Below are 27,880 nucleotides of genomic sequence, written 5' to 3'. Positions count from 1 at the left end.
CCATTTAAAAGTTAGATTGTTTGTCTTTTACAGTGAATGAGATTAGACCATCAAAGAAAATATAGCCCAATCAAAAACATGTAAGTAAGCTAGGTTAATATAAAACACATGCTATTTTAGAATGATAGTCAACATATTCATCAGGAATTTATACCCTTTATTAAATGGGCAACACGGGAACAACAGAATAAACCAAATTGTTTTTAATGTTTAAAAATGTAATGCACACATTATAATAATGTAATTATAGTAATGTACAGTGAGTGCAGACCAAGTCCAGATAGGATTAGATATGTGTTTGATAAGTGCTTTTTCATGCACACACTGATGGAATCACACACTTGTTATTATTAGGATGATGTGGCCGTTCAGACATAGGCTGGTTTGAGCTGATTCTCTGTTGGTTTTGTGGTGAAAGGGACTCAGGATTGGGTAAATAATCTGTCACTAGGGGCTGGATGGGGGTGGGCATTTCAATCATAAGGGCCACTTACTGTAATGTGTGAGGGTCGTGAGACAGGGGTGTTCGCAGGGGCTATGGTGATGCTACTGGTGATCTTGCTGTTGCCTTTGACGTGGCAGCCATTGGTCAGTACTGGTGTCCTTAGCTCCCGGCCGGGGGTGTGGTACGGGCCACCAGACTGGCTCTGGGTTATACCATTAAAAGACTGGATGTAGGGGCTCCCAAGGTGGATGTGGATCTTGTTGTCCTCTGTGGTGATGATGCTCGGACCAGTGCTGTTGGACCTCTGTAGCTGCCAGCCATTCTGCCTCTCCGGGCTCACCCGGAATACGGCTTGACCTATGACCTTAGTGGATTCAAGCGATCCAGTGCTGACTGTTAGCATCTGGATGGGAGAGCCAGTGTGGTCAGGTGACACTGACCTGGAGGAATCTGGGGACATGACTGAGACGGGTGTCATGGTGAGAGGGGAGAGGACTCTGTCTGGGCTGCCAAACCCTTCTGGTAGTGGGGCGCTCTTTGTTCTGGCCACTGGTGAGATGGCAGCATTTGGGATGATGGTGATTCTCTGTTTTGGTGGGGCTCCGCTGGTGGGGATGATGGCGGTGCTGGTGTAGGATAAGGCATTGTCAGTGGTGGGGCTACTGATATCCAGCATGGCCGTGTTGAGGCCATGGTCTGGCGTTACCCTGATGTGTAAGGGCTTCCCTTGGGTGTGTGCAAGCATCACATCTCCTTTCTGGAAAAAGTTACCGTTCAACACTTTGCAGTTAATGGGATGGTGATTGTCCTTGCCGTTGGGTGAAGGTATGCTGAATCGCCTCACATGATTGTTTTGGTGGTTCAAGCTTTCAATGTTGTTCAGCGGAGGTGAGTTGCACTTGTTTATGACACGATCCTCCTTTTGATTTGGGTCTTCTCCATCGATCTCCTCATACAGTTTACAGCTGAGCGCCAGCGGAGCCAGGCTCCTGTAGTCAGGTGGCAGGGTGTCTGCGGGCTCCGTCTGCACCTCCTTGGTGCACAGGTGGAGGTCTGAGAAGCATCGGCCAGTCATGCCTGGCCGGAGGCTCTTGCTGAATCGCCGGTACCTCTCCAGCTCATGGGTCAGTCCCTCCATCTCCCTGGCCAGCTCCCTGTTCCTGACCTCCTGCTGGGTCAGCCTCTTCTGCAGGGTGGAGCTGTCCATCTGCACCCGACAGATGGACTCCTCTGTCCCCATCAGCCTCTGGACCTTCTCCTTGAGTGCCTCCACCTCCCTTTTGAGGAGGACAGACTTGACTTGCTCCTCCTGGAGTCGCCTGAGGAGGAGGTGCTCCTGGTTGTTCTCCTTCTTCTCAGCCAGCTGGTACTTGGAGAGCTCCCTCCTGCACTCCTCCAGCTCCACTGCCAGAGCTCTGGCTGTCTCCTGCTCCTTGGAGCACTTCCTCTCCAAAGACTCAAAGTCCTCCTCTGCCTTCATCAGCTCTCCCTCTATCACTCCCTTCTGCATGAGTCTCCTCCTCAGTCTATCTACCTCCTGGGTGAGTTCTTTTACTTTGTTGTCTTCCTGTTGGTAGCCGTGGTTAGTGTTGTCCAGCAGGGGGCTCTTGACTTCTCGACATAACTCCCCCTTTTTGACCTCCAAGATCAGAATCCTTTTTTTCATGGCGCTAACTTTGCTTTGCAGATCCCCACTCCTATCCTCCTCTGCCCTCAGCCTCACCCGCAGCTCGTCCCGCTCTTTGGCCACACTCTGAATCCTCTCCTCTAGCTCTGCTTTAGACCTCAGTGCCTTGCGGCTCTCCTCAATGAGTTTCTCTGTGGCTGTTGACACACTGTCACTCTCAGCCTGCCGTTTCCCATCCTTCTTCTCCTGGAGTTTCTCCTCTGTCTGCCTGAGTCGCTCAGCCATGTTCTTCCTCTCTTCAACCACTACCATTGTGAGTGTTCTCAGCTTGGCAAAGTCCTGTCTCAACGCCCCCTCAGATTTTTCCAGCTGGCCCTCGATGGCTTCCAGTTCCCTTACCCGCACCCTGAGGGTATCCAGCTCTCCAGACAGCTGCTTGGTGCTGGCCCTCTCCTTCTCCAGGCTGCCCTTCAGAGAGCTGCACTCCTGCCTGCTTTTCCCCAGAGCCTCCTCCAGTCTGTCCAGCTCACTGATTCGGCCGTTCAGCTTGTCCACCTCGGCCTTCAGGCTGCGGCTCTGGCTGGACTCCCTCCCAAGTTTTCGGTCCAGGTCCCGGCATTGGTCCCCCATTCTGATCAGCTCCTCATCCTTTCCTTCCATCTCCACAACCCTCATCCTCAGCTGTTCCACCTCTGAGAGCAAGCCAGGGGTTGTTGTGCTCCCTTCTCTCCCATGGCCGAGCCTGTCCCTCAGCTCCTTCAGTTCCTCCTCGGCCCTCTGGAAGGCGCCCTTGGTCCCCTCCAGCTCATCCAGCTTTCGACTGAGGGCAGCCAACCGCTGACACAGCTGCCGGTTCTGGGTGTCCTCATTGGACAGTTTGGCCATCATGGCTTCCTGTTTGAGGTGGAAGTAGGAAGCTTGTTTGTGTAGCTCCGCCTCCAGACGAAGTGCTTTAAGCTCCTCCTCCTTTGCCCTGGAATGGGTGGAGTTTAGCTCCTGTTGGGCGTGGTCGGCGATTTCTGTCAGTTTCTGGACGTGTTTGCTCTGCTGTAAAAGTTGATTCATCAGGCGCTGCTGCTCGTCAATGACCAACAATGCAAAAGACTTGAGTTTAGTCAGCTCTTCCTTTAAAGCAGAGACCTCTCTCTTGCTCTCCTCCTCCTTTCTTTCCCAGTAGGCTTTCTCCTGGATGAGCAGTAATTTCAGCCTTTAGAAGAGGGAGACAAACAAAGGTTGTGATTCAAAGGGAAAGGTGTGGTTTAACTTAGTGATGTAACATATTTAAAAGTCTACAAAAACTTGACTTCTGTTGAAGGTTTACGAGCCTTTACTTTCAATCAAATCAAGACATGAAATAGCTGCCTGTATTTGTCTTTCTTCTGAATGCAATGTTATCCAGTGTGCGGAAGTCCCCCCACACTCCCTTTCCTCTGTCTACTACAGTACACTTCTGAGCTGGTGAGCTAATGTTCAGACAGGAAATGTACCATGTCCATGACGGAGACATAATTTCCTCCCTGTTCCCTGGCCCTCAGTGCTCTCTCTAGGAACAATCTCTGTTCCTTCACCCAGCCCGTGTGTGTGTGTGTGTGTGTTGCCCTTCTCATTTCCCTCCAGTCTCCACATCCCTGTCCTGCTGGCGTTTGCGAGGATGTTTTGACTGGCATCACAGATGGTGCCTTGGCAAGGAGCAGTTGGTTAATTATTTTCACCATACACACCAGCATATACATGTGTTTGAATACACACAAACCTTATACATATACACATACATAAATACACACACAAGAACAAACACGCATGTAGCTAATGTTTGTTCACATTGTTTTGACATTTATTTGATATTCATTGTTTTGTGTTGTGAAACATTTTCCCCATTAAAGCAAGAACATATTTACAGAATCTCAGAGATATAGTGACGGACGCCTGGGTTTGTATAGGGCAGGGCTAGCGTGTGGATTTACAGAAAACTTCAGAAACTCTCAATGATGTAAGCTCTTGCATGGAGCTGTATTACTTTTGATGAATTTGCAATGCAATTTAGTAGTTTATTTTCTCTGTAAATATTTATGGGGTTGTTTTTATGAGCATTTTCTTGGCATGCATTATGTTTTACTACAATACCGAAATGCTAATGAGCTGGATGACTGTCAGTACGCAATTGGAATTTTCTCTCATGCACACACACGTGTACTAACGTGTACACACACACACACACACACACACACACACACACACACACACACACACACACACACACACACACACACACACACACACACACACACATAGGCCCAAAATACAGCCTAACTCTACAGAAATTTACAGTAGCTAGACAAACTGATCAAAGTTTAGCCTATATTGTACACATTTACAGTATTTCTTCATTGACACACTGAGTTTTCTGTATTTTAATATTCCTGTTTCACTTGATACATTTTAAATCTTCTCACTGAAAATTCCCAACTGATTTATAACCCACATGGTTCGGAATGCTGGAAAATCAATGCCGGGAGCGCAGCTGGGAAATCTAAACTGAGATTCTGATTAGCTCATCTCTCTACCCATAAATGTGATTAGTGATAGTGACCATATTCAACATTTTGTGTTTGTGTGTGAATATTTAGGCTAATGTAGCCTATAATTTAGAGCAAAAGCAATTAAGAGGAATATTTTATAATAGTTTAGCAGCCTTATTATTGTTCCCGTTATAGGCTATCTTCTCTTTAGACTGAGAAGTGCTTTTAGATGTTAGGTTAACTTTTGGGTGTAGTTCGTTTTTCTAGACTTGTCTGAGTTGTTGAGGTAAGTTATCCAAATAAATGTATGGGTGGAATGTTAATTTGAGTGTTTGTAGCAAAGTGAAATACTGTAAGCATAATTTAGCATGTTATCATTATTTTGTATCATAACTCCAGGTTATGTGTAGGCTAATAAGAATAAACCTAAATCCATCCCTGTAATATAGGGGAAGGCAACTAGATTCCACCAAAGGCCGATTTTTGTTGGAGTGGATGGTCGGGGGGCCGGAACATAATTATAATAATTAAGCCCAATAAGAGTATTTGAAAATAACAATATTGTATACCTTGATTACATTGAGACATGATTACATATGTCCCTATTTATTTGTGGGAATACTTGGGACAAGATTTCCTGATTTAATTTTTTTTTTTGCTGAATTCCTAGTGATTTTATTCTTTTTTTTTTAACCTAAACCCCCCCCCCCCCAATCCCCACCCCCCCAAAAATTCACTCAAAGGGACTATACTGTAGCATGTTCTGAGTTCATCTGGGTTTGTTCCTACCTGATCTGTATGTCCGTAAAGTCTCAGATCAAATCCTATTCCCTCTCCGCTCTCCCACCTCTCCTTCCCGTAGTTCCCAGCAATGTGGACATTCCAGGCAGAAAACTAACATTATGAGAAGTGTTCTCCACACACCCCCAGCCAGACAGCACAGCTCTAGAGCCCATTACATCATCAACAGGACCTTATAAGGGGCTCTGTGATGTACAGACTCTATTGTGTGTGTGTGTGTGTGTGTGTGTGTGTGTGTGTGTGTGTGTGTGTGTGTGTGTGTGTGTGTGTGTGTGTGTGTGTGTGTGTGTGTGTGTGTGTGTGTGTGTGTGTGTGTGTGTGTGTGTGTGTGTGTGTGTGTGTGTGTGTGTGTGTGTACATGTAAGTGTGTGTACGCATCATTAACAATTTGTTTGTCATGTTTGCTAATCTTAATGTGTGCATGCATGCACATGTGTGTGCGTGTGTATGTGTGTGTGTGTACTGGATATAAGCCTATTCCAGATGAGGTCATGTTGCAGCCATGCCGGAGAGGCTGATGGGAAGGACAGAGGAAGAGACTTTACTCAGAGAGAGAACGAAAGAGAGAAGAGGGACCTCACACTCAATCTCAGTTCTAACAAGTTACTTGGCAACACTCACATTAGTGTACAGTACAGAGACTGGTGTGTGTGTGTGTTGTGTGGAGCCACATGTTTGTGCTAGCCCCCGTGCCTGGGGCCTGATAACCTGACAGAGGGATGACATCATCATAGGTCTGCAATCACATCCACATGTGTAGCGGTATGCTCTATCACTCCCTTTTCCCTCTCTATTGCTGGTACATGGGACAGATACATTGAGGTGTAATCCATATAGGGTGTTCTATAGGTGCACAGAAATGCTTTCCCCTCAGGAGACTGTCCGAAGCACGCACGCACACACACACACACACACACACACACACACACACACTTGTAGGCTCTCTCAAACACACATACATGTGTTCACACACACATACGCTTACATAGCATTACAAGCATTTCGCTACACCCGTAATAACATCTGCTAAATATGTGTATGTGACCAATGAAATTTGATTTGATATACAGTGCCTTCAGAAAGAATGCATACCCCTTGACTTATTCCACATTTTGTTGTGTTACAGCCATAATTCTAAATGGATTAAATATATGTTTTTCTCACCCATCTACCACAATACCCCATACTGACCAAGTGGACATGTTTTCAGAAATTTTTGCACATCTATTGAAAAGTAACACTTTGGCAGTGATTTCAGATGTGAGTCTCTAAGAGCTTTGCACACCTGGATTGTGCAATATTTGCACATAATTTGTTTGAAAATTATTCAAGCTCTGTGAATTGGTTGTTGATCATTCCTTGACAACCATTTTCAAGTCTTGCCATAGATTATCAAGCACAGTAACTCAGCCACTCAGGAACATTCACTGTCTTTTTGGTAAGCAACTCAAGTGTTGATATGGCCTTGTGTTTTAGGTTATTGTCCTGCTGAAAGGTGAATTCATCTTCCAGTGTCTGGTGGAAAGCAGACTGAACCCGGTTTTCCTCTAGGATTTTGCCTGTGCTTAGCTCCATTTCATTTATTTTTTATCCTAAAAAACTCCCTATTCCTAAGGATTACAAGCATACCCATAACATGATGCAGCCTCCACTATGCTTGAAAAGCATATGTTTCTCCATAACACTTCGTATTCAGGATAAAAAGTTAATTGCTTTAGTGCCTTGCTGCAAACAGGATGCATGTTTTGGAGTATTTCCTTCTTTTCACTCTGTCAATTATGTTAGCATTGTGGAGTAATTACAATGTTGTTGATCCATCCTCAGTTTCTCATATCACAGCCATTAAACTCTGTAACTGTTTTAAGGTTTTAAAGGAAATAAGCTTTAAACCTGCAAAATGCGAATGGGAGGTGCGGGATGTTGCCAATGCAGGAAGGGGGGCATGAGTGAAAAAGTTTAGGAACCCCTGCTTTACACCACCGGTATAAAAACATCTAAATTTAAGTCATTTTAAATTCAAGCTGCAACACAACAAATTTGTTGTCAAGAGGTGTGAATACTTTCTAAAGGCACTGTGCTGAGACAAACACCAGTGTTTCCGCTCCAGTCATTTATGTGTGGCGTTGCGTCACAGCAAAATCATTTCATTTGAAGATGCTAGAACAGTCCACATGTACTTTTCTTCTGCAAACAAAACGTGTAATGAATAGAAAAATCAGACAACCCCATAGTAGAAAAGTTTATCTATGTACCTTGTTGGCTTTTTGTTGTGTGTTCTACGTGAGAGAAATATTTATCTTGAGCCACATTCAAGTTACGAGTGCCAGGAGGGAAACATGCATTCTGACAAGCAGTCAACGCACAACAATTATTGCAATTTCGGGGAAAACAGCAGTTTTAATGGCCTTTGTTAAAAAGGGGAGATCCCAGCTTTCCATTCCTAATTTATTTATTTCTCAACTTCTAAATGTGCGAACTACACAATTTTAAACCCAGAGTATTTAGCAGCAGCATGGTGAAGCACGTGCATAAAGATGGCAGCCCCACATCTACTTACTACAGTTCACCGTATTGTATAGTGCTCTCCATTACTCTTTTTTTGTATTGGCATTAAGACAGTATACATGATCCCAATTCGATCTCCAAGAGGGCGCAATTAAAAAAATGTAAAAGTAGATTGAGCTGATTTATAGTTACATTGAACCATGTCGTGCACCGTAGTTTAAAAAGTCTGTGGATAGTTCTCATACAAAGACGTCATATCTTAATTGCTCCATCTATATGCACCTTCACCATTTACTGTGAGTGCATAAGGGAGAGTGGGGCTAAATGTTGCACGGGTCAACTGTAGAGTAACTTAAATTATGATGAGACAGACAACATTTTTAGTTTAGCAAAAGTAGTGGCAACCAGGGAAAGTGGTGGGGGTAAAATGCTGAAGGTTTCTGTGAGAAGTACATGCAGGGGGCATATTACCCCGGGTGGAAGTTTACCCCATGTTACCCTAACAAGTAGGGCTACATTACATTTACTGTGTTTATGCAATTTTTTGAGAACCCGGAATGCCAAAACAAGGGACACACACAAACACACACCTGTTTGACATGCACTCATCTACATCAATGACTGCATATGAATGGACAAAGCCATCGATCATGTGACACCATTCAATCCCATGTGAAGACTCAATAGCACATTTGAAGCCAAAGAAGTTGGTTAATCGGTTAAAAGAAATACTGGTGTAATCGAAGCAATTATTGGTAGCATGATTGTCTTAAATAAAAGTTTTAATTACACTAAGATTGAACACGAAGATTGCCATTCCCATTCACTATAATGGGAGATCCTGTTTTCTGAAAACGATGCCTGAAGTGCCTTGAAATTTGTGGCTTCAATGAGAGGGGGCTGCCGTTCTTCCCTGATCCACACATACACACACACACACACACACACACACACACACACACACACACACACACACACACACACACACACACACACACACACACACACACACACACACACACACACACACACACACACACACACACACACACACACACACACACACACACACACACACACACACACACACAGGAAGATGCTCTTGGAGCTGTCTCTCTTTCCCCTGGGAACTGATTCTCTAGAGGAACAACATTGTGGCTAAACACTGGTCAATTCACTCTGAGGAGGAAGTAGATGTTTTTCCCTCCTTTTTGCTGGAGAAAAAGCCTCAAGTCCCCAATTAAGGGTGAAATATGTCCCTTGTGACATGTCGTCATCACACAAGCATTTCCAAAACAGCCCAAAGACCCACAGTTCTCTGGAAACTTCTCTATTTAAAGAAGGGACTGTTGGTGAGTATATGTGTGTGTGCATGTATGTGAATTAGTCAGCATAGGACTAAAGCTCAAGCCAAACACACACACACACAGAGAGAGAGAGAGAGAGAGAGAGAGAGAGAGAGAGAGAGAGAGAGACACAAGAGGGAGTAGCTCATGTGACATCCATTAAACCTGGACCAAGCTGATTAGCAGCATGTGGCTCCAATTCCAATAGCAAATAACAGCAACAACACTGTAATAGCCCTGATGTTTTCAGGTAGTAGTTTACAATGAAGGAAGGAACTACTGTACGTTGTGCAATTCATAAGTGTGTTAACACTTTTTTTTTACCATTTAACCTGTTGAGGAAAAGCTCGGTCTGGAGTTTTACCTGGTCAGTTCCCATGGTCAAGGAAAAGCTCCTCTTCCCTACCTATGAGTACTGTATAATCAATTATTTGGAAACTGAAGGAATGGGATGTGTATCAGACAATGTTCCTCATTCCAGCCCATTCCACTGTCCTGGAATACTTCAGGAATGTATTCTTCCTTCTTCCCTTGAAGTAGCTTAGGCCTACGGGTTGGCAGATGGCCTAGCGGTTAGAGTGTTGGATCAGTGACTGAAAGGTTACTAGTTCGAATCCCTGAGCAGAAACATCTGCTGATGCGCCCTTGAGCAAGGCACTTAACCCTAATTGCACCATGGTCCTTGTTGATAATGGCAGACCCTGGCTATGATCCCACCCTCCGATGGTGTCTCAGGGGGAATTGGGATATGGCAGACCCTGGCTATGATCCCACCCTCCGATGGTGTCTCAGGGGGAATTGGGATATGGCAGACCCTGGCTATGATCCCACCCTCCGATGGTGTCTCAGGGGGAATTGGGATATGCAAAGAACGCATTTCAAATTCACGTATTTATACACACTTGTGCAATGGTGCATGTTGTGCACCAAATTACTATACGCCCTGACATAACTGGATAGGTGAAAGCTATGTGATGGAGGGCTTGCAGATGCAGACTCCTATAGCCTAAATTGAGGAAGAAGGATGCATTTTGAAAGTATTTAGAAGGACCACTAACTCTAACATAGGGTTCATGGGGTCCTGTTTCGCTTCAAGGAGGGGCTGGCTGCCTCATTGCTTTTCCACAATTACATGAATGATTGAATCTCTCAAAGGCATTTCCAGGAAAGCCCTTAAAATGGCTGCCATGTAATAGGCCTGTTATATGAGGAGAGCTGATGTTTGTGACAATGCTGTTGCTGGTTGCAGTTATCTGCTTGAGCTCACAATTTATTAAGTTGTGTACATCTCTTATGTCCCTGCCAGTGGTAGGCCCTAATCAGCAGTGTGTGTAAATGTGTGTCGGGGGTTTTACCTCATCAAATCATGGCCAGTGTTGAGTCAAGCAGAGCCTCTCTGCTGTCCTAAGTGCCTCTACTCTGCTCTTTTATAAAGACTCCATTGTTTCATGTCATGCCAAACTACTCAGAGGAAGGAGTTCATTTGTGATTTATAACTGATCTGTCAGGGGGAAAAAATATTGCGTAAATTAACGCTGTTTTTGGTGTTTGGCAGACTCCAGAGCCTGTTCTCAACACAGTTCTCTGTGCAAGGAAACTGTAATCCTTCGGGCTATTGTATCCCCTTCTTTCCCCCTGACCCTTGTCAATGGCACTATGGCAAAGTTCAGACCATTATTGAGCCCAGCAGTTCAGACAATGGATTCACTTAGACCTATTTGGAAATGATTGGCTGTATCAAATCAATAACCAATATTTTAGAGTTCTGAATGTACCCATCAGTTTATATCGTGACAAAAGAGTTGTGACTTCTGAATGAGTTTGCAGTGCCAGATCCTCCTGTTAATGGACCTGACACATTACTGGCTGAGTGGACGGATGTGTGAGCGTGGAGGACAGATGAAACAGCTGGTTTCCACGACGACTCAGCCAAGTTTGCACTGTCCTCAGTCCTGTCCCTCAGGACGACCAATTACATTTTTTTATTGACACCCTTGATAAAGATGAGCAAGAATTACTTTTTAAAATTAATATTTCAAAAACTGAGCTATATTGTGTGCTCCAAAAAAATGGGAAAACTAGTACAATTCCTCAGAGATTGAGATTTTCTTTAAAAATGAATAATATGTTTAAAAAGCAATAATTCAAATACTGATTCTCATTTCGACACCAAACAGCTCTCTTTCTATGTCATCTGACCAAAGCACCGGTTCCAATCCAAGTGCAAATGCCGTTTAGCAAACTCCATTTGTTGGATTACATCAAAATAGAGCTGTTTGGCCACGCAGAAAATAACCCCATACCTTCTGTAAAATATGGTGGTGGATCTTTGATGTTATGGGGCCATTTTGCTTCCATTGGTCCTGGGGCCCATGTAAAGGTCAACGGCATCATGAACTTTACTCAGTTTTCTGTATGGAGGAATGGTCTAAGATCCCTCCCAATGTGTTCTCCAACAGGCTCAGTGTCGTTATCCTCTCAAGGTGAGGTATTGAATGGTCTTGAAAACAGGGTGTCAAAAAGCTTTGACCCCTACCTTAATTTTTTTTTTAATGAAACTTGTTCAATTAAATATCTTTCTCTGAGCAATTGTATCAGTATCAAATAATATAGTTTCCCCCAAAAATGTAGCTGTCACGCCCTGACCTTAGAGATCCTTTTTATGTCTCTATTTTGGTTGGTCAGGGCGTGAGTTGGGGTGGGCATTCTATGTTTTGTGTTCTATGTTTTCTTTTCTGTGTGTTTGGCCGGGTGTGGTTCTCAATCAGAGGCAGTTGTCTATCGTTGTCTCTGATTGAGAACCATACTTAGGTAGCCTTTTTCCACCTGTGTTTTGTGGGTAGTTATTTTCTGTTTTGTGTGTCTGCCCCAGACAGAACTGTTTGGTTTTCTCCGCTTTGTTATTTTTTGTTCTAGTGTTCAGCTGTATTAAAAATCATGAACACGTACCAGGCTGCACCTTGGTCCTCTTCTTCAAGCAGCCGTTACAGAACTACCCACCACCAACGGACCAAGCAGCGTGGTATGGAGGAGCAGAGGGTTCAGGACTCCTGGACTTGGGAGGAGATATTGGACGGTAAGGGACCCTGGAGACAGGCTGGGGAATATCGCCGCCCGAAAGAAGAACTGGAGGCGGCGAAAGCTGAGCGGCGGCGTTATGAGGCAAGGCAGCGCAGCAGGCACGAGAGGCAGCCCCCCAATTTTTTGGGGGGGGTGGCACACAGGGAGATTGGCGGAGTCAGGCGATAGACCTGAGCCAACTCCCCGTGCTTACCGGAAGCAGCGTAGTACTGGTCAGGCACCGCGTGTTATGCGGTGAAGTGCACGGTGTCGCCAGTGCGTGCTCATAGCCCGGAGCACTATAGGCCAGCCCCCCGCAAGTGCCATACGAGAGTAGGCATCCAGGCAGGGCGGATTGTGCCAGCCCAGCATGTTTGGTCTCCGGTGCGCCGTTTCGGCCCAGGGTATCCTGCGCCGGCTCTGCGTACTGTGTCTCCGGGGCGCTGGGAGGGTGCTGTTCGTCCTATGCCAGCGCTCCGCCCGTACCGGGCGAAAGTGGGCATTGAGCCTAATGGAGAGGTGCGAGCGGTAAGCACCAGATCTCCAGTGATCCTCCACAGCCCGGTTCGACCTGTGCATACACTCTGGAGGGGCCGGGCTAAAGTGGGCATTCAGCCTGGAGGAGTGGTGCCAAGGCTGCGCACCAGAGCTCCAGTGCCTCCCCACAGCCCGGTTCATCAGGTGCCTCCTCTGCGCACCAGGCCTCCTGTAGGTCTCCCCAGCCTGGTGGGCCCTGTGGCAGCCCCACGCACTAGGCTGTCTCTGCGTCTCCTCCCTCCAGAGTCTTCCTCCAGTCCGGACCCTCCAGCGACGCCCTCCAGCCCGGAGCTGCCAGAGTCGCCCTCCTGTCCGGAGCTGCCAGAGTCGCCCTCCTGTCCGGAGCTGCCAGAGTCGCCCTCCTGTCCGGAGCTGCCAGAGTCTCCCTCCTGTCCGGAGCTGCCAGAGTTTCCCTCCTGTCCGGAGCTGCCAGAGTCGCCCTCCTGTCCGGAGCTGCCAGAGTGTCCCTCCTGTCCGGAGCTGCCAGAGTCTCCCTCCTGTCCGGAGCTGCCAGAGTCTCCCTCCTGTCCGGAGCTGCCAGAGTCGCCCTCCTGTCCGGAGCTGCCAGAGTCGCCCTCCTGTCCGGAGCTGCCAGAGTCGCCCTCCTGTCCGGAGCTGCCAGAGTCGCCCTCCTGTCTGGGACCCTCTGCGAGGGTCCCCAGTCCGGGGTCGGCGGCGAGGGTCCCCGCTCCAGAGGTGCCACATAAGTGGGCCAAGCTTAAGGTGCAGCGGGGTCCACGTCCCGCACCAGAGCCGCCACCGCGGATAGATGCCCACCCAGACCCTCCCCTATAGGTTTTGCGGCCGGAGTCCGCACCTTTGGGGGGGGGGGGGGTACTGTCACGCCCTGACCTTAGAGATCCTTTTTATGTCTCTATTTTGGTGGGTCAGGGCGTGAGTTGGGGTGGGCATTCTATGTTTTGTGTTCTATGTTTTCTTTTCTCTGTGTTTGGCCGGGTGTGGTTCTCAATCAGAGGCAGTTGTCTATCGTTGTCTCTGATTGAGAACCATACTTAGGTAGCCTTTTTCCACCTGTGTTTTGTGGGTAGTTATTTTCTGTTTTGTGTGTCTGCACCAGACATAACTGTTTGGTTTATTCCGCTTTGTTATTTTTTGTTCTAGTGTTCAGCTGTATTAAAAATCTTGAACACGTACCAGGCTGCACCTTGGTCCTCTTCTTCAAACAGCCGTTACAGTAGCATAGGATCTGACCCTTTTTTTCAATTTTCGCCTAAAATGACGTACCCAAATCTAACTGCCAGTAGCTCATGACCTGAAGCAAGGAAATGCATATTCTTGATACCGTTTGAAATTAAACACTTTGAAGTTTGTGGAAATGTGAAATTAATGTAGGAGAATATAACACATTAGATCTGGTAAAAGGTAGTACATTGTTTTATACCATCATCTTTGAAATGCAAGAGAAAGGCCATAATGTATTATTCCAGTCCAGGCGCTAATTCGATTTTGGCCACTGGATGGAAGCAGTGTATGTGCAACGTTTTAGACTGATCCAATGAAACATTGCATATCTGTTTAAAATGGTGTATCAAGACTGCCCAAATGTGCCTAATTGGTTTATTAATACATTTTCAAGTTCATAATTGTGCACTCTCCTCGAACAGTAGCATGGTATTGTTTCACTGTAATAGCTGCTGTAAATTGGACAGTGCAATTAGAATAACAAGAATTTAAGCTTTCTGCCCATATCAGATATGTCTATGTCCTGGGAAATGTTCTTGTTACTTACAACCTCATGCTAATCACATTAGCCCACGTTAGCCGTAGAGGTTAATTATTTATTTTATACAGTTATTTTTGCTCCTCTTTACAACGGTGTCAATAATTTCAGACCCCAACTGTATAGATACACTGAGTGCACAACACATTATGAACACCTGCTCTTTCCATTAGATAGACTGACCAGGTGAATCCAGGTGAAAGCTATGATCCCTTATTGATGTCACTTGTTAAATCTACTTCAATCATTGTATATGAAGGGAAGGAGACAGGTTAAAGAAAGATTTTTAAGCCTTGAGACAATTGAGACATGGATTGTGTATGTGTGCCATTCAGAGGGTGAATGGGAAAAACAAAAGATTTAAGTGCCTTTAAACTGGGTATGGTAGTAGGTGCCAGGCGCACCATTTTGTGTCAAGAACCTTAACACTGCAGGGTTTTTCACGCTCAACAGTTTCCCGTGTGTATCAAGAATGATCCACCACCCAAATGACATCCAGCCAACTTGACACAACTGTTGGAAGCATTGGAGTCAACATGGGCCAGCATCCCTGTGGAACGCTTTCAACACCTTGTGGAGTCCATGCCCCAACGAAATGAGGCTGTTCTGAGGCAAAGGGGGGGGTGCAACTCAGTATTAGGTAGGTGTTCTAAATGTTTTGTACAGTGTAATTTCGTGATATGTAATTGTATCGATTTTTTCCCCTCTGGCTTGGAGTGGCCATCTGTTATGTGGCACAAGACTCTCTTACATTCAGATGGTTTTGATGCTATCGTTCGAACAATCCCGTCAATTTTTGGGAAGCATTTGAGAAAACATGAACGAGTCTGGAGAAGGTTGCCTGTGTGGGGCGATATTTTAAGACGTGCGAGTGAGTAAAAGATAATGCACACAGACATGTGTGCTTGTGCGCACTGAACATGTGTGTGTCGTCAACAACATGTGGGAGCGGTTAACACTTAAGACCTGTCAACCTAATGACGGGGCATAGAAACAGAGATTCAAAGCATGGTCTGATGTCTGGGGTTTGAACAGTCAGATCACTGCATTCTGATAGACATGTGTAATCATGCTGTAACACGCAATGATGGCCTAATCATACTATAACACGCACTGATTACATCATCCTTCACACAATGAATAGCCTAAAGTCTACAGTTCACGATCACAGCAGAACATCTAGGCAAATCTCTGTATACACACTATCTTGTAACTCTTCCACACAAACAAGTTTCTTACCTAATCTCTTTTATTTACCAGAGGATGGGGAAAGAGGGAGGGAAGGGGCGATCAGATATTAAGTGGATGGCTTTAAACCCCGAGTGGGTGGATTGAGAGAAGGAGGAAAGGATGGAGAGATTGAGAAATAGATATTAAGAGGAGCAGAGTGGGAGACATTCCTTACTGAGGCACTGTATATTATTTATTTAGAGGAGAGGAGGATGGATGAGAAATGGATCGAGAGCTGATAAACTTTAGATATGTTCCTGACTCAGTCGCTTGTCTTATTTACGCAGGAGATGGGATGGAGTGATGACACAGAGAGAGAGAGATAAATGGCAGATTAAACATCTCTTACTTCCAGTATTTACTTTTCCTCTCCAGCACTACCATGTGTAGTCTCTTGTCAAAGCATGGAGAATTTTCTCTTTCTCTAATGTTTTAAGAGAGGTCATTATCACTGACTCAATCTCCAACCTTCTGTCTCCGTCAGGCTCCGAGGAATGTGTGTAGGAGTGTGTGTGTATTTTTAGAAAGGGAGAGAAGTAGAGAGGATAAATAATGTTGTAACAACAGTCTGATTGAACGAGTGTGTCTGATATCAAAGATAGACATGGCAAATTAAATGTAAGCCTTGTGAAGCTTAGAGTTGTGTGTGTGTGTGTATGCACACTGATCTCACTCTTCTAGAATGTTCTTAGTCCACCTGCACAATGTAATTTATTGTTGGGAAGAGGGTGAGACAGGAGGGAGAGAGAGGATGAAGTGGGAGAAAAATATAGATCCTTCACATGCTTACCTGTTCTCATCTCATATTCACCAAGAATCTCTTCGCTGTGTGTAAGTGTGCGCTCGCATGTCAGTGAGAGGACTTGGCCATGGTATACTGCCTGCCTGTCTCAGTGCTAAATTGAGGTTAGCCAGGAATGCATGAGTAAGTCGCACGCTAGGCTACAGATCGGGCTAACATGGCTGTGACAGTGACGGTGTCTACTGCTCATTATATATATCATCCTAGATGTATCACAAAGGGTCGTATGAGTTGATTCCGAGGTCTGAATCACAAGCCGTATGAATGGGTGTGAGAGTGTATGTCTTCCTATAGACATTCACTGTTAGAAGTCTAACTACCTCCAGAGCCCACACCACATCTAATAACAATTTCATTTATTTGGACTCGTTTTTTGGACACAGCCGCTGTCACTACAGTAAAGCTTTGGCGGCATACAAATGTGTGTGTGCAGGACCCTAGATTAACATTTTTCACCTTTTATGTTGATTGCACCAGCACAATTTTACTACTGCGCACCGATAATGAACTGACCTGTGTCCGATAATGTACCTGCGTTCCATACAGAACCAGGCTAATAATGGCTAGCCATCTTTTAAATTAGCATGCCCTTGTGTTCTTAAATTGATTTGGATAGATTTAGAGTTCAACGCATGGTTTCCGTTAGGAAAATGTGGCACTGGACATTTGACTGGCAGAATTTAAATTTACCAGACCCATATGCATTGGGTGCATAACCTGAATTGGGCGTCGCACCCACTGGGGTCAGAATGACAGAAATCTGATTTTGATTATGGTAATTCATATTAACAGAACATGCAAGTCGAGGATGCAACGATGTGCGTCCTTCTTACTGAATTCTGATGTGCACTTTGAAGATGTTAGAATAACTGTCCACATTTACTTTTCCTCATCAACAAGACCAGTAACCAACAGCAACATCACCAGCCTGTCAATCTAATATCCCCCATAGTAGAAAAGTTATATTATTCTATTGGTTAGCTTGTCTAGAAAAAAATAGCCTTTTCCAAACCGACTCTGGGACAAACCAGTAGGCCTAGGCTAAATACAAAATAAAAACATTAAAAAGCAATGAGTCTGATGTATCGGACCAGAACGTTTAGCTTAAAATGTTCATAAACTATTATTTCTTCACATTATCAAATCAAAGTTTATTTGTCACGTGCTCCGTATACAACTGGTATAGACCTTACAGTGAAATACTTACTTACAAGCCCTAACCAACAGTGCAATTTTTAAGTAAAAAATAGGTATTAGGTAAACAAAAGATAAGTAAAGAAATAAAAATAAAAAAAACTGTAAAATGACAGTGAAAATAACAGTAGCGAGGCTATATACAGGTGGTACAGGTACAGAGTCAATGTGCAGGGGCACCGGTTAGTCGGGCTAATTGAGGTAATATGTAGTTAAAGTGACTATGATTAGATGATAAACAGAGAGTAGCAGCAGCGTAAAAGAGGGGGTTGGCGGGTGGGGGGTGGCGGGACACATTGCAAATAGTCAGAGTAGCCATTTGATTACCTGTTCAGGAGTCTTATGGCTTGGGGGTAAAAGCTGTTGAGAAGCCTTTTGGTCCTAGACTTGGCACTCCGGTACCGCTTGCCATGCGGTAGCAGAGAGAACAGTCTATAACTGGGGTGGCTGGGGTTTTTGACAATTTTTAGGGCCTCCCTCTCTAGAGGTCCTGGATGGCAGGCAGCTTAGCCCCAGTGATGTACTGGGCCGTACGCACTACTCTCTGTAGTGCCTTGCGGTCGGAGGCAGAGCAGTTGCCGTACCAGGCAGTAATACAACCAGTAAGGATGCTCTCGATGTTGCAGCTGTAGAACCTCTTGAGGATCTGAGGACCCATGCCAAATCTTTTTAGTCTCCTGAGGGGGAATATGTTTTGTCGTGCCCTCTTCATGACTGTCTTGGTGTGTTTGGACCATTCTAGTTTGTTGGTGATGTGGACACAAAGGAACTTGAAGCTCTCAACCTGCTCCACTACAGCCCCGTTGATGAGAATAGGGGCGTGCTCAGTCCTCCTTTTCCACAATCATCTCATTTGTCTTGATTACGTTGAGGGATAAGTTGTTATTCTGGCTCCTCCCTATAGGCTGTCTTGTTGTTGTCGGTGATCAGGCCTACCACTGTTGTGTCGTCTGCAAACTTAATGATGGTGTTGGAGTCGTGCCTGGCCATGCACCACCTAGGGGCGGCCTGTCAGGAAGTCCAGGATCCAGTTGCAGAGGGAGGTGTTTAGTCCCCGGATCCTTAGCTTAGTGATGAGCTTTGAGGGCACTATGGTGTTGAACGCTGAGCTGTAGTCAATGAACAGCATTCTCACGTAGGTGTTCCTTTTGTCTAGGTGGGAAAGGGCGGTGTGGAGTGCAATAGAGATTGCATCATCCGTGGATCTGTTTGAGCGGTATGCAATTTGGAGTGGGTCTAGGCTTTCTGGGATAATGGTGTTAATGTGGGCCATTACCAGCCTTTCAAAGCACTTCATGGCTACGGATGTGAGTGTTACGGGTCTGTAGTCATTTAGGCAGGTTACCTTAGTGCTCTTGCGCACAGGGACTATGGTGGTCTGCTGGAAGCATGTTTGTATTACAGACTCAATCAGGGACATCTTGAAATTGTCAGTGAAGACACCTGCCAGTTGGTCAGCACATGCCCGGAGCACACGTCCTGGTAGTCCGTCTGGCCCTGCGTTCTTGTGAATGTTGACCTGTTCAAAGGTCTTACTCACGTCGGCTACTGAGAGCATGATCACACAGTCATCCGGAACAGCTGATGTTCTCATACATGTCTCAGTGTTGCTTGCCTCGAAGTGAGCATAGAATTGAATTAGCTCGTGTCACTGGGTAGCTCGCGGCTGTGCTTCCCTTTGTAGTCTGTAATATTTTGCAGGCCCTGCCACATCTGACAAGCGTCAGAGCCGGTGTAGTGCGATTCAGTCTTAGTCCTGTATTGATTCTTTACCTGTTTGATGGTTCGTCAGAGGGCATAGCAGGATTTCTCATAAGCTTCCGGGTTAGAGTCCCGCACCTTGAAAGCGGCACCTCTACCCTTTAGCTCTGTGCGAATGTTTCCTGTAATCCATGGCTTCTGGTTGGGGTATGTACGTACAGTCACTGTGGGGACGACGTCATCGATGCACTTATTGATAAAAGCCAGTGACTGATGTGATGTACTCCTCAATGCCATCGGAAGAATCCCGGAACACATTCCAGTCTGTGCTAGCAAAACAGTCCTGTAGTTTAGCATCTGCTTCATCTGACCACTTTTTATTGACAGAGTCACTGGTGCTTCCTGCTTTAATTTAGCTTGTAAGCAGGAATCAAGAGAATAGAATTATGGTCAGATTTGCCAAATGGAGGGCGAGGTAGGGCTTTGTACGCGTCTCTGTGTGTGGAGTACAGGTTATCTAGAATTTTTTTCCCTTTGTGGTGGTAAATAAACAGCCACGAAAATAATAGATGAAAACTCTCTTGGCAAATAGTGTGGTATACAGCTTATGATGAGGTACTCTGCTTCAGGCGAGCAAAATCTAGAGACTTCCTTAGATTTCGTGCACCAGCTGTTGTTTACAAATGTACACAGACCGCCCCCCCAGTCGTACTAGAGTGTGCTGTTCTATCTAGCCGGTGCAGCGTATATCCCGATAGCTGAATGTTTTCAATGTCGTCATTCAGCCACGATTCGGTGAAACATAAGATATTACAGTTTTTGAAGTCCTGTTGGTAGGATATTTGTGATCGTACCTCATCTAATTTATTATCCAAAGATTGTACATTGGTAAGTAATATTGCTGGTAAGGGCAGATTTCCCACTCGCCGTCGGTGGATCCTTATGAGGCACCCCACCCTGTGTCCTCTATACCTGCATCTCTTTCTCTTGTCAATGACGGGGATGTCGGCCTTGTCGGGTGTCTGAAGTACATCCTGTGCGTCCTGTTTGTTGAAGAAAAATTCTTCATTTAATCCAAGGTTAGTGATCGCTGTCTTGATATCCAGAAGCTCTTTTATGCCGTAAGATATGGTGGCAGGAACATTATGTTCAAAATAAGTTACAAAATATGCACAAAAAAACACATAATTGCACAATTGGTTAGGCGCCCGTAAAACGGCTACCATTTCCGTTTTGCCTTGTGCAACAATGTGCACAAGGCAGTAGGCTATGCTCAAATGTTCGTTCCATAATGCAATTAGCTGAAAAACACTGTTGTCAAAAGAACACAGCACATGCAAGCGTTTTCATGTGACAGAGATTAAAACATTCGTTAGAAATTTTGAAAGAGGGGAGATCTAATATGCAACAACTAGCATGGTTTGCTAATATGACTAGGATTGTGCCTTTGGCTACTGGACAATGAAAGAAAATTGCCTCCACAGATATGATATGATTTTGGCTAGGCTACATTGAAGCAAGGTAAGACATGCCTCATAATATGTATTAAAACGTTCAGGTTTCAAATAATTAAGTATATGTTTTCAAAATGCATACTGCCTCCAGCTCATTGCAACGCTGTGTGTGACTCGCTGATGAAACTGTAATAAGCTGTAATAGGAAGATTGTGGGAGCTGTACTGTTAGATTTCAGTGCAGCTTTTGATATTATTGACTATAACCTATTGTTGAAAAAACGTATGTGTTATGGCTTTTCAACCTCTGGCATATTGTGGATTCAGAGCTCTCTATCTAATAGAACTCAAAGTGTTTTCTTTATTGGAAGCTTCTCTAATGTCAAACATGTAAAGTGTGGTGTACCGCAGGGCAGCTCTCTAGGCCCTCTACTGTTTTCTATTTTACCAATGACCTGCCACTGGCATTAAACAAAGCATGTGTCCATGTATGCTGATGATTCAACCATATACGCATCAGTAACCACAGCTAATGAAGTCACTGAAACCCTTAACAAAGAGTTGCAGTCTGTTTTGGAATGGGTGGCCAGTAATAAACTGGTCCTGAACATCTCTAAAACTAAGAGCATTGTATTTGGTACAAATCATTCTTTAAGTTCTAGACCTCAGCTGAATCTGGTAATGAATGGTGTGGCTGTTGAACAATATGAGGAGACTAAATTACTTGGCATTACCTTAGATTGTAAACAGTCATGATCAAAACATATAGATTCAATGGTTGTAAAGATGGGGAGAGGTCTGGTCGTAATAAAGAGATGGTTGTCCGAACCGGAGTTACCTGGGAGGCCTCATCCGGTTTGTCTGGTTCCCCTGCCTCAGCTGACGGGTTTCCACGCCTCAGCTGGCTCGACAGACTGCCATGCCTCAGCTGGTGAACAGGTTCCCGTGCCTCGACCGAGGCAACCGGAGAGGTCTTAGCAGGCTCATCAGGCTCTCACACCTCAGCCGGTTCGTCAGGTTTCTGCGCCTCAGCGGTGGCGAATGGTCCGCTCCAGATCCCTGGGATCGTCCCTTTGGTTGGCGAACGCCACAGGGAGCATGGCGACCTAGAGCACCGAAGGAAGCCAGGGAGGGGGTACCGTCACGTATGCTTTCTTCTGTGCTCTAGGTCGCCATGCTCCCATGTCTCCTTCTCCGGCCTCTAGGTCACCAGGCTGCTCATTATGGCGCACACCTGCCACCATCGTTACTCACACCTGCGCGTCATCAGACTCACCTGGACTCCATTCCGTCCTTGATTACCTGCCCTATACACAGTTGAAGTCGGAAGTTTACATACATATTAGCCAAATACATTTAAACTCAGTTTTTCACAATTCCTGACATTTAATCCAAGTAAAAAGTTAGGATCACCACTTTATTTTAAGAATGTGAAATGTCAGAATAATAGAGAGAATGATTTATTTCAGCTTTTATTTCTTTCATCACATTCCCAGTAGTTCAGAAGTTTACATACACTCAATTTGTACTTGGTAGCATTGCCATTAAATTGTTTAACCTCTACTTCCTCAGAATCCCGGGTCCGGGAGCACCCCCACCAGTAAAAAAGCTGACTAGCATAGGCTAGCATAGCGTCACAAGTAAATAGTAGCATCTAAATATCATTAAATCACAAGTCCAAGACACCAGATGAAAGATAAACATCTTGGTAATCAAGCCATCATTTCTGATTTTTAAAATGTTTTACAGGGAAGACACAATATGTAAATCTATTAGCTAACCACGTTAGCAAAAGACTCCACTTTTATTACTCCATCAGTTTTTGACTCCATCAGTAGCTATCACAAATTCGGCCAAATAAAGATATAAATAGCCACTAACCAAGAAACAACCTCATCAGATGACAGTCTGATAACATATTTATTGTATAGCATATGTTTTGTTAGAAAAATGTGCATATTTCAGGTATAAATCATAGTTTACCATTGCAGCCACCATCACAAATCGACTAGAATAACTACAGAGAGCAACGTGTATTACCTAATTACTCATCATAAAACATTTCTTAAAAATACACAGCGTACAGCAATGGAAAGACACAGATCTTGTGAATCCAGACAATATTTCAGATTTTCTAAGTGTTTTACAGCGAAAACACAATATAGCGTTATATTAGCTTAGCACAGTAGCAAACCAAACAACAGCATTGATTCCAGCCAAACATAGCGATAACGTATTCACCACCAAAATATATTAATTTTCACTAACCTTCTCAGAATTCTTCAGATGACAGTCCTGTAACATCATATTACACAATGCATATAGAGTTTGTTCGAAAATGTGCATATTTAGCGGCACAAATCGTGCTTATACAATGAGAAAAGTTGCCAAGCTCCCCAGAAAATTGCGGGCGCCATCTTGGAGAGTCACCTAGTCTAATCAATAAATAATCATAAACTTGACTAAAAAATACAGGGTGGACAGCAATTGAAAGACAAATTAGTTCTTAATGCAATCGCTGAATTACATTTTTAAAATTAACCTTACTGCGCAATACTGGGTGCAATACAGGGTGCGATAGCGCAAGGCTACACGGAAAATAATGGCGTCTTATGCATTTTACTTTTTCAACAGAACAACGAATTATCAGCATAAATAGTACTTACTATTAGCTGAACTCCCATCAGAATCTTGGGAAAGGTGTCCGTTGGCCAAAAGAATCGTTGCTGGGTTGGAGAATGTTTCCTTCGACGTTGCAATTAGCAGTACACAATGGCATTCGAGAGAGAGATACCCAACTCAATACAACGTCAGAAAATGAAATGCCCGAAAATCGCAATATACTGACATAAACTGATATAAATCGGTTTAAAATAACAAGATTATGATGTCTTTAAAGCCTATATCGAATAAAAACAGAGCCGGATATATCTAGTTTCTAAAACCAGAGCTTCTAAAAAGACATTCCAAGACCCTTTCTGCGTCAGCGCGAAGGTCCAAAAGGGTGGACACCTCGATTCCAATCAATTTATCAACTTTCTGAACTACGTAGAGACTCCATTTCAACTCTCCCTATTCGCTAACAACCAGGGGAAGGCGTATGCAGTGCATCTCAACCAATATAAGACAGTCAGGGTTATCTACAGGTCTGGGAACAGCAAGCAGATTTCACCATTTTCAAATCCTCATAGGAGAATTGCTCTAAGTCGAGTTCTGTTTCACTTACAGACATAATTCAAACGGTTTTAGAAACTAGAGAGTGTTTTCTATCCAATAGTAATAATAATATGCATATTGTACGAGCAAGAATTGAGTACGAGGCAGTTTAATTTGGATACGAATTTGTGCTATGTCGAAATGGCACCCCCCTAGTGGCAAGAAGTTTTAACTTGGGTCAAACGATTCAGGCAGCCTTCCACAAGCTTCCCACAATAAGTTGGGTGAATTTTGGCCCATTCCTACTGACAGAGCTGGTGTAACTGAGTCAGATTTGAAGGCATCCTTGCTCGCACATGCTTTTTCAGTTCTGCCCACAAGTTTTCTATAGGATTGAGGTCAGGGCGTTGTGATGGCCACTCCAATACCTTGACTTTGTTGTCCTTAAGCCATTTTGCCACAACTTTGGAAGTATGCTTGGGGTCATTGTCCATTTGAAAGACCCATTTGCGACCAAGCTTTAAGTTCCTGACTGATGTCTTGAGATGTTGCTTTAATATATCCACACACATTTTCCTTCCTCATGATGCCATCTATTTTGAGAAGTGCAGCAAAGCACCCCCACAACATGATGCTGCCACCCCCATGCTTCACGGTTGGGATGGTGTTCTTCGGCTTGCAAGCCTGCCCCTTTTTCCTCCAAACATAACGATGGTCATTATGGCCAAACAGTCCTATTTTTGTTTCATCAGACCAGAGGACATATCTCCAAAAAGTACGATCTTTGTCCCCATGTGCAGTTGCAAACTGTATTCTGGCTTTTTTATGGCGGTTTTGGAGCAGTGGCTTCTTCCTTGCTGAGCGGCCTTTCAGGTTATGTTGATATAGGACTCGTTTTACTATGGATATAGATATTTTTGTACCTGTTTCCTCCAGCATCTTCACAAGGTCCTTTGCTGATGTTCTGGGATTGATTTGCACTTTTTGCACAAAGTACGTCCATTCTAGGAGACAGAACGCATCTCCTTCCTGAGATGTATGATGGCTACGTTGTCCCATGGTGTTTATACTTGCATACTATTGTTTGTACAGATGAACGTGGTACCTTCAGGCGTTTGGAAATTGCTCCCAAGGATGAACCAGACTTGTGGAGGTCTACAATTTTTTTTCTGGGGTCTTGGCTGATTTCTTTTGATTTCCCCATGATGTCAAGCAAAGGGGCACTGAGTTTGAAGGTAGGCCTTAAAATACATCCACAGGTACACCTCCAATTGACTCAAATGATGTCAATTGACTCAAATGATGTCAATTGACTCAAATGATGTCAATTGACTCAAATGATGTCAACACCTCGCGGCACAACGCCTCTCCCCTATTTGACCTAGATGGTTTGTGTGTATGCATTGATATGTAGGCTATGTGTGCCTTTTAAAAAATATATATATATGTAGTTCTGTCCTTGAGCTGTTCTTGTCTATTGATGTTCTGTATTATGTCATTATGTTTCATGTTTTGTGTGGATCCCAGGAAGAGTAGCTGCTGCTTTTGCAACAGCTAATTGGGATCCTAATAAAATACGAAATTACAAAGCCTTCCTTCCATTGCTTATTGCCGCACCAGGGCCTCCCACTCCTCTTTATATTCTGGTTAAGGCCAGTTTACGCTGTTCTGTGAAGTGAGTAGTACACAGTGTTGTACAGGATCTTCAGGTTCTTGGCAATTTCTCGCATTGAATAGCCTTAATTTCTCAGAACAAGAATAGAATGACGAGTTTCAGAAGAAAGTTCTTTGTTTCTGGCCCTTTTGAGCCTGTAATCGAACCCACAAATGCTGGGGCTCCAGATACTCAACTAGTTTAAAGAAGGCCAGTTTTTTGCTTCTTTAATCAGTATAACAGTTTTCAGCTGTGCTAACATAATTGCAAAAGGGTTTTCTAATGATCAATTAGCATTTTAAAATGATAAACTTGGATTAGCTAACACAACGTGCCATTGGAACACAGGTGTGATGGTTGCTGATAATGGGCTTCTGTCCGCTTATGTAGATATTCCATAAAAAATCTGCCGTTTCCAGCTACAATAATCATTTACAACATTAACAATGTCTACACTGTATTTCTGATCAGTTGGATGTTATTTTAATGGACAAAAAAATTGCTTTCTTTCAAAAACAAGGAAATGTCTAAGTGACCCCAAACTTTTGAACGGTAGTGTACATTCATACACACATAAATGCATACATATACACATACATACATACATACATACATACATACATACATACATACATACATACATACATACATATAAATACATATACCTACATATACAGTACCTGTCAAAAGTTTAGACACACCCACTCATTCCAGGGTTCCACCCCACCTTTACTACTTTCCACATTGTAAAACAATAGTGAAGACACCAAAACCACGAAACAACACATATGGAATCATGCAGCAACCAAAAAAGTGCCAAACAAATCAAAATAGATTCCACATTCGAGACTCTTCAAAGTAGCTACCACCCGCCCCGACGACAGCCCTGCGAAACTCCTGGCACTCTCACAACCAGCCTCATGAGGTAGTCATCTCGAATGCCCTTCAATTTAACAGGTGTGCATTGTTAAAAGTGAATTTGTGTCATTTCTTTCCTTCTTAATGCGTTTGACCCAGTCAGTTGTGTTGTGACAAGGTAGGGGTGGTATACAGAATATAGCCCTATTTGGTAAAATACCAAGTCCATATTATGGCAAGAGCAGCTCAAATAAGCAAAAATAAATTACAATCCATCATTACTTTAAGACATGAATGTCAGTCAATCCGAAAAATATCAATAATTTCTTCAAGTTCCATCAAGCGCTATGATGAAACGGTCTCTCATGAGGACCGCCACAGGAAAGGAAGACCCAGAGTTACCTCTGCTGATGAGAATAAGTTCATTACCAGCCTCAAAAATTGCAGCCCAAATAAATGCTTCACAGAGTTCAAGTAACAGACACATCTCAACATCAACTGTTCAGAGGAGACTGTGTGAATCAGACCTTTATGGTCAAATTGCTGAAAAGAAACCACTACTAAATTACACCAATAATAAGAAGAGATTTTCTTTGGCCAAAAAAACATGAGCAATGGACATTAGACTGGTGGATATCTGTCTTATGTTCTGATGAGTCCAAATTTGAGATTTTTGGTTCCAAACGCCCTGTCTTTGTGAGACGCAAAGTAGGTGAACGGATTATCTCTGCATGTCTGTTTCCTACCGTGAAGCATGGAGGATGAGGTGTGATGGTGGTTTTCTGGTGACACTGTCTGTGATTTATTTCGATTTCAAGGCACACTTAACCAGCATGGCTACCACAGCATTCTGCAGCGACCATCCCATCTGGTTTGCACTTAGTGGGACTATCATTTGTTTTTCAACAGAACAATGACCCAACACACCTCCAGGCTGTGTAAGAGCTATTTGACCAAAATGAGAGTGACAGGCCCAGTCTATTTTACAATAGTTATATTTTGTTTGTTTTTACTCCTGTCCATCCTCTAACCTCAACCTCTCCCATCTATTTCTTTCACAAAAGTTCTGAACCTTTATATGTTTTACGGACATGTTTTATATTAGTTATCTTGTTGTTATCATACCCAACCTTCAGCTCCATTTAACCCCATCCCATATTGGATTTCTATTTGCCATGTATTTTTCTACTGTGCTGTGATATAAGACCACTCCCAGACAGTCCTAGCTAAATTCTTGCTTGAGAAATAACT

At 44.0% G+C, this 27,880-nt stretch overlaps 1 protein-coding gene across 1 annotated transcript; it reads right to left on the bottom strand.

Annotated features, from left to right (window-relative positions):
• Positions 1–140: 140 nt before the first annotated feature.
• On the bottom strand, positions 141–3,579 carry LOC120063913 (filamin A-interacting protein 1-like). Its single transcript, XM_039014225.1, has 2 exons — positions 3,560–3,579; positions 141–3,279 (listed from the first exon to the last, which is right to left on the bottom strand). Exons 1-2 carry the CDS (start codon positions 3,577–3,579, stop codon positions 474–476), a joined length of 2,826 nt encoding a protein of 941 aa, XP_038870153.1. The 3' UTR covers positions 141–473.
• Positions 3,580–27,880: the final 24,301 nt, after the last annotated feature.

Source organism: Salvelinus namaycush, chromosome 19 (genome assembly GCF_016432855.1).
Source record: "Salvelinus namaycush isolate Seneca chromosome 19, SaNama_1.0, whole genome shotgun sequence".
Taxonomy (NCBI): domain Eukaryota; kingdom Metazoa; phylum Chordata; class Actinopteri; order Salmoniformes; family Salmonidae; genus Salvelinus; species Salvelinus namaycush.
The sequence above is the reverse complement of the archived record's forward strand: the minus strand, read 5'-3'. Positions and strand labels throughout refer to the sequence as shown.

Bases quoted from the DNA above. Each gene is read 5' to 3' on its own strand.
- LOC120063913 (XM_039014225.1), bottom strand. From the start codon at position 3,579: ATGTCTCCGTCATGGACATG. The intron at 3,280-3,559 runs GTACATTTCCTG...CCTCTTCTAAAG, and splicing joins ATGTCTCCGTCATGGACATG to GCTGAAATTACTGCTCATCC.